The sequence below is a fragment of the Diaporthe amygdali genome, assembly GCF_026229845.1.
Source record: "Diaporthe amygdali strain CAA958 chromosome Unknown NODE_48_length_299215_cov_64_995801, whole genome shotgun sequence".
Classification (NCBI taxonomy): domain Eukaryota; kingdom Fungi; phylum Ascomycota; class Sordariomycetes; order Diaporthales; family Diaporthaceae; genus Diaporthe; species Diaporthe amygdali.
In genome coordinates this window covers 109090-120961 of record NW_026517068.1, presented here as the reverse complement: position 1 = coordinate 120961, position 11872 = coordinate 109090, and the positions used below count along the sequence as shown (strand labels likewise).

Sequence of the window (11872 nt, the reverse complement as noted above, 5' to 3'; positions counted from 1 at the left end):
TGGACTTGTTGGGTTGGGTATCTTTGGAGAAGGGAATAATGAAGAGTAGAAGGAGGAGAGGGAACAATTGATTCAAAGTCAAGCGGCGGCAGTTGAAAGAAATAGGCACAGGCAGAGCAGTGGCAAAGGGGCGCCAAGGGTTGGTGGTAATGTAAATCGCAAAGCAAAGCGGGGTTGCGGGTTGCCGTGGTTGAGCTGCGGTTATGGTGACGATGTCCATCCACCACTCTAGTGCAAGCCAGACTCTAGCCTATCTCCCTCCCTCCTGAGCTTGCAAGATCCCGTCCTCGCTCTCTCTACTTTGCTCTAACTGCTCTAACCCAGGCGACTGTTACAGGAAAAGCGCCGAGGCAGAAGATCGGGACATCTGGAGCTGCCACTGGAGCTAAGGCCCGGATCCGCTCCCTGATGGGGGGCTTTGCCAAGGGTCTCACACACCCCGTCGCCCATGCCCCATCGTCCACCCTGCCAGCTGCCCTTGACGATGAGACTGGCTGCTCTCTGTGTCACCCGGGGGAATGGGAGCGGCTCACCAAGGCGACCAGTCAGCTGCCTCAACGACATGGGCCCTCATCCCGGAGTCCGGGTGATGGGGAGCACAGCATGACAGTACGAGGACGAGGACGCAGACGAGGACGAGCAGGAGGAGGACCAGCGGTTCGAGACGCCTGGACAGACTCGGTCGTCGCCCGGTGCTTTGTTTGACCCCAGATGCAAGGATGCGACATCAGATCCCCACATCCACGACGACAATTCCCGCCCTGAGATCCGAGATTGGCATGGCCAGCCATGGGCAAAGCACCGGCTTAGACACCTGGATGGTTACAGAGTCCAGACTTCAGACTGACCGACCATCGTTCCGGCACATGTTCTGGGCAGATCGTAGCCTCTACCACACATACAGCCGAATGAATCGTCTGCCTTTTGGCCGAGAGCTGGTGTCCAGGGGGTAGCAGGATAGACACGGTGATGGTTGATCTCTAAACTCAAAATCCAGGATCTCGACCCTCAAACAAAGCTCGGGATTGGATCCCCTATCCGACACAACTATCCAAGCCCGAGGCCAAACACAGTATACATTGTGAGATTACAGCGTGCAGTAAGCCGCATCAAGAAAAGGAACAGCATGTTCTGGTTCAACAAGTGGGGATGGAGCTCTGACAACCCCGCACTCTGCAACAGCCACTTGGGTTGCCCCGCCATCTACCCCAACTTTCTGAGGGCCTATGAAATCATTCGTTACGAAATGGCTGATCCCAGGCGCCTTGATCGTCGGCCAGCCGGTCGGTAGTCTACTGTGGTACACCAGACCGACAAGAAATGTTCATGCCAAAAAGGAGGAGCTATGATTTGGAACTCTGTTTTGAAAAAGAAGGCTAGATGGATCATATCATTTCATCCTGCGACGAAGTGCTTCGAGACTCGTACTGTCCTACACCGAGACTCAACCTTCAACCCACCTCAACAAAGCACCAGCATGGGCTAATGTTCGGGACAATGGTCAGCGAGTGGGAACTGACCCTTCTAGGTTGGAAGTCCCCCACCAAAATTCCCACTCCACGGGGCCCCACAACTCCCCATCTCTTTCCACCGTTCCCCGAGTCAGTCTGCCAGTCCCAGATGCTGACAATTCCGCGCCCACCCAGGCCCCCCCTTGCACCCCCCACACCCTTCTCCTTTGCACTATACCGTATACACTCCACTGCATAGCCATACAGCTCAACAACACCGCAAACCACAAACCACGCACGCGCACACGCACACAGCCCTGGCTGCCAAGGGGAAGTTCAGCGGGCCGCCCTGCGGATCCGTTCTCATTCGGACAGCTGGAAATGCCCAGATCTGGATCTGGCTGATGCGGCTCACCAACCGACCTCTGATGACCGAGGTTAAGCTTCTGCTGCTTCCTTGCGCCCGACCGCAGCCAATTCAACGTGCCCCTTCATGGCCTGATGAAGAGGCCCTGCCATCCCAGGCCGTCTACACGTGTAGACAAGCTCACGCGACCCTGCATGAGCGACGGGGGTCTGGACCACGGTCCTTACTCAGATGCAAATCCTGAGAATTGACTGATTGAGCGACTGACTTGGTGACAGGTTGACTGGCGGCCCTTGGCCTGCATCTAGTGCGCTTACCCCGGATTCCCCTAGTCCTGTCACTGCGCCTGTCCGTCTCGCGTGCGTCCGAGACAGCTGGGCTGCACCCACGTACGGAACGTACGATCTAGATACCACCTTTGTATCTGCAATGCCTTGACACTGCTTCGCATGTCACATCCGTAGGGCTGACTGTTGACTGCCGCTTCCACTTGGCAACTCGGTTCACGGGCCTGTCTGCCTGTGGTGCGACTGTTCTGCCCAATGCATGGCAGACATAACGGCATGGCCACCGGCTTGGCTGAGATGAGGTGTGTTGTTCGAGCCTTATAGACTAGACTAATCAATCCATGATTGGTGTCGACTGCGGCGACTGTGGTCTTCCAACGGTCTGACCTCATCTATTGACCTGCGAACGTTTCTCAATGCTCATCACACCGGGATGCTGTACGGCTTTTTAGACTATAAGGCGTTGTAGAGTAGGCCAGCATGCTCTTCTTCCCCCCACAAATCTTGCCTTCTATTGGCAATGCGGTCCTACTGTTCCAAGCGGTCGGGTTTGAGTATCAGGGGTCCACGTCTGGTCCCGCTGACCCCCGGATTAGACTGTCGAATAAGGCCAGGTCCACGCCTTGCAAAGCCCAATCATCCACATCTGTTGTTAATCCGGGCACCAGTAACGTTGCCATGTTAAGCTCGATGCGTTCAGAATCGGGGGAACTTGCACCCAAAGCAACGGGTGCAGACTGTTCATTTGTCCTGAGCGAATCGAGGTTACAAGGCACCGTCTGCCAATCAGTATTGGCAGAATCACCGCCGAATCGATACCCGGCCGGATCTGATATGGGAAACGGTGAATTCCGCACACACTGTTTCCTTTTTCTGTTCTGTTCCAAAGCAGGCTTAAATGAAGACTCGCTGTCGTGGTACGAAACATCCAGAACCGGTGAGGATCGAGTGGTATCATCTGAAAGAGCCTGCTCGACTCGGACTGGCATTGAGGCAGCACGACTCTCGATTGTTATTGTCCCGAAATATGGAACGTGGATCTGCAGCGATTGGCCCACATCAACTGACTTGTCGTCATGTTGAGGCTCCGGCTCACCCGCCTTCGACGAAATTGTGGCGTTGTAGTAGTCGTCATTGGCGGCAGCGTCTTCGATGGCGAGCAAGTGCTGGAGTATACTGGAGATCTTGCATGCCATAGCATCCTCACCCCTCTCATTCACTTCATCCATACGCTGAAGCGTCTGCTCAAGTAATCCCCGGTCACTCCGCCGCTGATGTGCGACCAAATGAAGTGCAGCACCGCAGCCACTAGTGGCGATCCGCTGCCGGCGACGGGCGTCGATGTGAGCGAGGCTTAGTACGGTGCTCGCAATGAAGGCAAGAACATCAATTCCCCTGCAGTATGCAGCGACTGTGACAGAGGCACGGAAATGCACAAAACGCGAAAGGATCTCCCGACTGGCCGTCACAGCTGTGATCTTGCTGTAGTCGTACCTTGGTGAGTCTGAGTCTTGGAGAAGGTGCGGCAGATGAAGCTGTGCCAGCAAGTGATAATGCGTGAACTGGTTCATTAGGCGGAGGGTCTCACGGAGGGCTTCTTTGTCATGGCCGACGACAGTTGCAATTTTCGGAGTCAGCCACCACTGGGGTGGCATCAAGGCTGCAGCCTCCTGGAGTATCTTGTCAACTTCTTGTGTCTTGACAAGATTATGTAGATCAGCTTCATTGCGCTGCAGGATGAGCCCGCCCGCGATCGACTCAATGCGCTCCATTCGCTCCAGTGGGATGCAACTGTCGAGGGCTTGTGGAGTGCCAAAGGGGCTCTCGAGGGAGCCCTGTGGCAGGCCTAGCATTAGTGAGAGGTAACGATCTGAGATAATCAAACGGCACCACATGTGTTCCGGGCTTATACGGTCTCGGTTGTGGACGTCAAGCAGTGCCGTGGGTGGAGACACACCACGGTGAAGCCCCATCATCTGCGCAATCGTCATTGCCCGTCGGTGGGTGACCCATGCCCGGCGGAGGTTCCCGGCATTGTTGTGATACATGGCCTCAATCATGATGCACTCGATGCCCTCGAGCGAGCTGACCAGCTCGTGGTCGCTCGTCACCAGTTTGCTCGCTGTCTCGACCAGGCGGGACATGATTATCTTGTAACTACTGCTTAGTTCACCGAGGTTGTGGACAGCGCTTCTCGGGATTCCCTGCATGAACGTGCCCAGTAGCAAGAGTATGCGAGCTACCAGAACCGGATGCGACCCTGATTGGGGCAGTTGCAGCATTTCTCGTGGTGACGGAATGGCCTTGCTGAGAAGGCTCGAGTACGGCGTGCATACTATGCCATGAAATAATATCGAGGTACTGACAGGGGCGTCGAGAATGACATCTAGGTCTTGTTCCTTGGGCCACACCTCGAGGAGAGCCCGACATAAACCATAGTGACTGCTTTCCTCCCTAGATGCATCTTCTCTGGAGGCAGGTTGGGCATCCGGAAGGGAGGTATTCTTATATGAGCGTTAGAAAGCAGTTTGAAAGAGAGATAGCACCAGTCGAGACTCACCATCCCCTTCTGCCTCGTATCCTCTCCGCCATGATCTTGCAAAGTGATCAGGTCGGTCCCTTTCTTGGACACCCGCCCAACCGCCGTCTCCTTCCGACTCATGCCTCCAGTCTTTTTAGCTGCACTCACATCCCCGTCGTCGAACTCCTGGCCAATGCACTTGACCCTGCGGCTTCTGCAGCCGTCGCATATGGAATCGTTCGGAGTGGCGAAAGTGCATCTGATTTTGCGCCTCTTGCACTCCCAACAGCTCTGCGTGCCTTTGCGGATTTTCCGTCGCTTGACCGTGGGTGACTGTTCTGTGTCGTCATCATGATTTCTCAGATTTACCATTTTTTTCTCATTTCTAGACAGGAGTGATGTTCCAAGTCGAGACAATGTCTGGTCCGGATGAACTCGAGGCAAAGATTTGGCTCTGGACCGCGGCGGAGAATGAGGGTCAGGCAGGTGTAGCATTGGTCGCATTGAAGCCGTCTGACTATTGTTTAGTCATTCCGCCGCGGAGCTCCTGCGTCCACCGCGGCGGAACAGCAACGGATATGCACTAGGCAAATCACCACTTCCGCGGTGGTGAGATAGAGACTGCAAGCGAGCATAAAAATTCTCTATCATAAATTCTTCATATCTTTGAGTACCTCGATAATCTTTTTGAGAAGCATAATTACTGGCCACTAATTATATTATTACTTCCCACTTAACGATGGTTCAGATCGCAGTTGCAGGTGGCTCTGGACGTGAGTTCCAAGTCCAAAAGGTGAACTTCGAGCATGCTTAATTGACACATTCAACAGAAGTCGCTAGAGAAATCATCGACGTGCTGAGAGCTTCAGGCAAGCATGAAATCACTATCCTCAGCCGAAATGTCAGCATCTCCACATTTGAACACAAATCTCTTATATTCTGACCTTTGACCAATCTGACGCATTCTTGCTAACACCACAAAGAAGGTTCGATCAGAGGATGCTATCGTGCCTGGAGTCAACTGGCAGGTTGTTGATTACGAAAACAAACAAAATTTGGTGAAGGCCTTGCGAGGATCACACACTCTTCTGTCTTTCGTCCAACTTCTTTCGGACCCGGAAAATCAGTCCCAGAAGAATCTGATTGATGCTGCTATCGACGCAGGTGTGAAACGTTTCGCACCGAGTGAATACGGAAGGTTGGTGAACCCCCTCCGAATGGTGAAGATGATTGACCAGAAGTAATTCAGCGCAGGGACGGTTAATATGCCTTGGTGGTCGGGTAAAGAAGAAATTCGGAAGTATTTGAGAAAGGCCAACGAGAACGGAAAGGTGAGACCGCCCGGGGTAGTCTATGTTCATATCCTAACAGCCTCCTCAGGTGCTTGAGTACACCCTCTTCCACCCCGGCCTCTTCATGGACTATCTGGCGTCACCTTACAAAACCGCAAGACACGTTGACCCACTTGAAACTGTCTTTGACTTCCAGAACCGCCGCGCGATTGTGGTCGATGGACATGAGGACGCCATCATGACTCTGACCACAGCTGCTGACCTTGCTGCGGTTGTTGCGCGGGCAGTCGATTATGATGGCGAGTGGCCCGAAATCGGCGGCATCAGGGGAAATCGTATGACCTTCTCGCAAATAATCGAGATTGGCGAGAAGATCCGAGGTGCGCCATGTTCCATCCTCACAAAGAGATCTGGTTGGCTCACGGCAATGCAGGCTGTTCCTTCACTGTCGACAAAGTGAAACCCCAAGACCTGGAAGCTGGGGTTCTGGACACATCTTGGGCCTTGAGGAAGAGACACCGAGCTGTCACCGACGAGCAATCCTCTGATCTCTTCACGAAGGTGCCCATCGGTATCCTCCTTAGCAGTGTCAAGGGTTCGTGGGATGTTTCGGATGAATTCAACCAGCTGTTCCCGGACTATAAGTTCAGAGAGGTCGAAGAGTTTCTTGCCAAGGTCTGGGATGGGAAGCCGTGAGCAGTATCTAATATTCCGTCTCTCGTGACTGTCGACTGCTGTGGAGTATAATCTGGAAGGTCAGGCTAGTTTCTATTTCTAAGAAGTAGGGCACACAATGGCCTGAAAAGATGCAGCTCATCATGCATACTGATACTCGCGTTGCTTTAATTAGGCTGAAGTTTTCAACGAGTGAGATATGCATTAGTTGTCAAAGTCTCTACATGAACACGAGCAGGAGGTTTTCTTGAAAATTTATGCACCTCTTTTCCATTCATCAAGGGTTGGGGTGCCTGCAGTCACTTCAAATCGAAGAGGCTGTACTTCTCCAACCTGTTCGAACTCGGCTCATTTACCAAGCACCGCCGCTTTCAACATGGACGCACTGCTCCGTGGGACAAGTCATACGCTGCACAAGCGGGCCAGCGCTGCACGCCGGCACCATGACCCTGTCCTTTGCCGCCACACATGCACACCCCTTCGCGAGCGGCCAATGTTTCACAGCTTCACCGGTCTGTTCTTACTCCTCATTCTCCTCAAACTCTTATCCTCGAGCAATCAATTCAACTTTCTCGTCGTGAAGTCAGAGACGGGAACAAAACTTCATGGAGCCATACGAGCGGCCCATGCATCAGCGACCTGTCTTTCTCCAGCGGGATCATGACCTGAGGATGGACAAGCGAGTAGGGACGAGGAACTTGCGCAGTATCTAGTAGAAAGGCAAGAATAGAGGACTAGAGCAAGAGCAGCGACTACATAAGAGATATCAATCGCGTAGGATGGCGCGAGCGAAGGATCGCCCGGGTTAATTAAATGCTTGGAACGGGAAAATTTGCTGACGTTTTGGCGAAAAACTTTTCTCCTTCTAAGTCAATACTTGAATTTGACCTCTACGGAGTCTAGACTCCACACCTCATCTTCATAGAGGTCTTGTATCTCTGAGACGATCGCTATATGCTCTGGGGTACTCAACCCCTGTCCTGTAACTAAAGATTTCTTCAATGGAAATGTCTCTCCAGCTACGAAGCAGAAACAAGACCAGAACCAGAGCCAATTATTGATCCAAGGTCTCTCATACTGGATCAAGCCCCTTGGGAGCAGATTTGCGGGCCTCCCTTCTCGAGCCAGGCTATCATTGAGCCTGATTCCTACTTCTTTATCTGGGGTGTGAGTGGCTTGCCAAGGTACCCACATAGAACGAGAAAGCATTTAAAGAAAATGATTTTCCGGAGGAGGCGGGGAGAAGGTGGGGCCTGAGTAAGCAACCGAGAGAGTCTGTACAAGATGAGAAGGGATGGGAAGTCCGGCCTCCAGTTTGGGTTCTTTTTAGGAAAAGGAGATGGGAGCTTTCTGGTGGAGACCTTGACAGATTGCTCGGGCAAATGTTTTCATGGAGAGCCTATGATGACATGCCTGGAGAGAGGGTATGTTTGTCCGAGACGCAGATTTTGTTTGTTCTGCTGTTGAGAGTGCCCTCGTGGTCTTGGGCTTTGTGCGCGTGCCGAAGAGGAGATTTGCTTATATTTTAGTCTGGGAGTTTCTCTCCCCTCTATGTCAATATACTCTACTCGGGCCCTTGGTCCCATACTCATCTCCAGTAGCTAAGAAAATCAAAACGCACGAAGGCTACTACCACTGTGTTTTTAGCCTTTTATGTATTCCCGGTTCCTGTGCTGTAGTTGGTCCAGCCCTCGAAGAAATGAGCAGCCTCGGGAAATGAAAATTCAAAGCCCCCAAAAGAATCCACCCCGTAAGCCATGTTCATTGTGCCGTCCAGCAGGCTCCTCACGGCGTCATCATTCCCCATGGCCATATCGAGAACCGACCCTGTCGATTTAATCTCCTTGGGCCCCAGTCCCATGATACCGCCCAAGTTTGGGCTAACACTCTGCGACTCCTCTGCACTGCTGGAGCTCATGCCACCGCTGCCGACAAACGTCGGAACGAAGCCCTCATCACCACTCAGCCCTCCGTCGGCGCTTCTACCATCTTCCGCTCGTGCTTGCAATGGTAGACTGAGCAAGCGATCGGCCGTGGCAGCTAAATCGCGCGTCACGCTGGCGGCACTCGTACCGACGGCAAAATGTCTCCCGAAAATGCCAAACACCTCAATGGCATGGTCAATAGCCCGACGGGCGTCCTGATAAAGTTCTGACCCGGAGTCCGAGAAGATGAATCCGATGAGCGCCACAGCAGCGTTCCACTGCCATTGAAACGCCTCGTGCCACCCTCCCAGAAGCTCGGTATTCCTGAGAGCCTCATGGATCATGGTGGTCAGCGCGATGGCGTGTCTGACACAAGATTTGGCATTCTGATCTGAAAGTGGCGTCGCCCTGTTCGCGAAGGCCAAGGACAGAGGCGCGCCAGCGGGTGAGGTCAGAGATGAGGGAGCAGAGGGTGTGGAGCTCAGTTGGCAGTGTTGGGCTGAGGGGAAAGTGATAAAGGGCCTGAAGAGATTCATCGACAGGTTGTGGTATAGCAGTTCGAGAAGTAGGCGGTGGCGCTGAAGCCAGGTCGGTGCGAAACGCTCCACCTCGAGTGCAGAGCAGTCGGTCGAGTAAGCCTCACCACCGTCCTTGCGTCTAGACTTTAGGCCCTCTGGGACTGCCTGGAGCCATGTCTGCAGGCCGTGGGTCCCCCGAAGGTAAGCCTGCAGGAACTCGGCACATTCCTCCTGTACTATGTCATTTTCATATATTGTTGCGCAGTCGTGCCTTGTAAGTAGCTCGTCACACCTGTCAAAGAACGCAACGTGTGTCGCACGGGCGGCAAGGACCAGCTTGGTGTTCTGCACCGAGTACGTCAACCACGTTACACCACCATCCACACTAGTTGTGCTGCTGGACAGCAATGCGAGCTGATAGTCGTCTGACGGCAGGGAGCACATCTCTGGGGGCGAAGAAGTCATCAGGGGCCGTCCGAGCTTCATACATGTCTTGATCTCGACAGTCTGAAGCGTCCACCAGATGCGCTTGCGCAGCTCACGATCGACATGTGGCGTGTCCTCGGACGGCTCAAGATGCAACCCCAGAATCTGAGCCGTCCGTACAGCAAGCCCCAACGTGCTGTGTGCAGTGGTCTGGAACGAAGCATTGCAGAGGTAGATCACGGAGAAGATGTGACACTGCAGAGTCGTGATGGTTGGGCTCTCCAGCTCGGCTGTCAGCAGCGCCTGACAACGAAAGTAATGCCAGCGTCCCGCGATCGTGGCATCATCGATACCCACAACCACATCAGGGACACCGGCTTGTTCTAAGTTTTTGGCGCTTTCTGAAGCACGTTCTGAGCCGCCAGCGCCGCCCTCTTGTGGAGGAAGCAAGGCGATACCATACTGCATGCAAATGGCGACGATTATATCGACGAGCGCCGACGGTCTTCTACTCCTACCAGGAACGTCACAGAGAGACTTGTAATGCTCTCGGAACGCAGTCTCGTCGATAATCTGCATACTACTGTGGTACGACTGCCAGAAGAGGTTAAGGAAGAACTCCTCCTGAGTTGTGTTCAGGTACTGCTCGTGGTCGCTCACGTGGAGCCCATGATTTCCCCGGCCCGCGGTCTCAGCCGGCGGTTCTGCAAACTCGTTTGCTCGCTCAGGGAAGGGACTTGCGAACGACTTGCTCGCCGAGTTGAACCAGATGGGTTGGTCACGCACTGGCTGCTGCAGAGTCGTTGCCAAGAAGTCCTCCATCCGCTTTATGAAGTAGAGCAGCGATGACGGGCCAAAGAACTGCTTCGCATGGCTGTTATTGGGACTGGCATGTACGCCTTCCCAATATCGCCTCGGCCCAGAGGACTGTGGGCTCCGGCTTGGGGCAGAGTCGGCCAATGAGGCTGACGTATTGATTAGCCCATCCTGGAGCTCCTTGGGCACCAGCTGCGGCGAGGCATGCTCAAGTTGATGTTGGTCAGCAGCGGCAGCAGCAGCAGCAGCCGAACGGGAGTTGCCCAACTCCTCCTCCAACTCTCTGACTCTCTGCCGGAGTTTCTCAATCTCCCTATTCAGACATCGGGCCCGTTGGTCAGCCTTGTCACCAATCTTGTCCAACCTCGGTCGGGAGATACAAGGTCAGACAGAGGTAACCAGATCAAGCTTACCTGAAGGCCTGGGGGAGGGTACGGACTTGCGGTGATCCTTTGTTGCTGCACTGACCGCCACGAGCCTGACAGTTATGACATGGGTACGCGTTGTCACACTTGATGCGATGGACACGACACCAGTCACAAGCCCGGGAGACCTGGCTGCGTTTCGGCTTTGTCCTGGCTGGGAGGTTGCTGGACGCACCAGGACGGCGGAGGCCTGTGTGACTTCCAGAAGGAGATCCGGAGTTTGCACTGGGATCCACGCTCGCGGCAGCCGGAGCTGCGGTGAAGGTGCTGAACATGGCAAGCCGGAATCCACCTTGGAGGCCCTTAGTGTCCTACCCAGGAGGAGTCGGGTCGTGGAGCGTGTTCGGTGTTCTTTTTCCGAGGTTGTGAGCGTGACGAGGAGTTGATGACGGGAACCCAAGGGTTGGAGTAATTGTCTTGAAAGGAGCCCCTCACAGATAAGTAGCTGTCCGCAGGTGTCAGCCCATGGATGAACTACCTGGTCTAGGTACCTACGTCGGTGCCCGAGAACGGCTGAGCTCCAAGGTTGTCTGAGGTTGCTGCAGCTTACAGCTCACACCCTTCAATAACAACTTCCTTATCCTACGCCGCCCTCCTAAGCGAGAATCCTCTTACCGACCGTCCACGTGGCTCTTTTTGCCCAATTTTACCCCAAACGATCAGTAATAAATAGTTACATGTGAGGGTTTATATCAGCTTTTTATACTATTATAAATACAAAATGATAAATAACATTATCAACTTATTTAAAATTGTTTTACTAATATTAGTTTCAATTATTACAATATATATAGTATATTAATATCACGTTTTTATATAATTAATTTAATATCTTGATTTAATGTATTATTTGATGACTGCTGACATTTGATTCACTAAAATGCAGCTAAGTTATAATTGATTCTGAGTAAATAGATTCGAAAAGAGGAGAGAAGCACATGTCTCACATACCCAGTGACGGAAACAGCCTGCACACTCGCTCACATAGATCCCACATAGATCCATGAGGCTGAAAATGCTCGGCTAATGCAGTCATACGCACCCTCTACAAAGTCTACGACGACCCCTTTAGACTTGTGAATAAAGATCTTTAAAGAACAGTGTGCCTTATCCCGAAGCCACCAGGTGTTACTCAGTCTTTACTCCCAGTACTAGACGACCCAAAGTAG

The 11872-nt window shown here is 53.0% G+C and overlaps 4 protein-coding genes across 4 annotated transcripts; 2 read left to right on the top strand and 2 right to left on the bottom strand.

Moving 5' to 3' along the window:
- Window positions 1-203: 203 nt before the first annotated feature.
- On the top strand, window positions 204-847 carry J7T55_015767 (uncharacterized protein; the record flags this gene model as incomplete). Its single annotated transcript, XM_053134777.1, has 3 exons — window positions 204-206; window positions 325-544; window positions 630-847. The coding sequence occupies 3 exons, from the start codon at window positions 204-206 to the stop codon at window positions 845-847; spliced, it is 441 nt and encodes a 146-aa protein (XP_052987465.1).
- A 1815-nt stretch (window positions 848-2662) lies between these two features.
- On the bottom strand, window positions 2663-4998 carry J7T55_015766 (uncharacterized protein; the record flags this gene model as incomplete). The annotated part of the gene is made up of 2 exons (XM_053134776.1): window positions 2663-4309; window positions 4666-4998. The coding sequence occupies 2 exons, from the start codon at window positions 4996-4998 to the stop codon at window positions 2663-2665; spliced, it is 1980 nt and encodes a 659-aa protein (XP_052987464.1).
- A 367-nt stretch (window positions 4999-5365) lies between these two features.
- On the top strand, window positions 5366-6614 carry J7T55_015765 (uncharacterized protein; the record flags this gene model as incomplete). The annotated part of the gene is made up of 6 exons (XM_053134775.1): window positions 5366-5399; window positions 5457-5527; window positions 5610-5824; window positions 5876-5957; window positions 6007-6298; window positions 6376-6614. 6 exons carry the CDS (start codon window positions 5366-5368, stop codon window positions 6612-6614), a joined length of 933 nt encoding a protein of 310 aa, XP_052987463.1.
- A 1630-nt stretch (window positions 6615-8244) lies between these two features.
- J7T55_015764 (uncharacterized protein) lies at window positions 8245-10978 on the bottom strand (the record flags this gene model as incomplete). Its single annotated transcript, XM_053134774.1, has 2 exons — window positions 8245-10591; window positions 10692-10978. 2 exons carry the CDS (start codon window positions 10976-10978, stop codon window positions 8245-8247), a joined length of 2634 nt encoding a protein of 877 aa, XP_052987462.1.
- Between the last annotated feature and the right edge of the window lie 894 nt (window positions 10979-11872).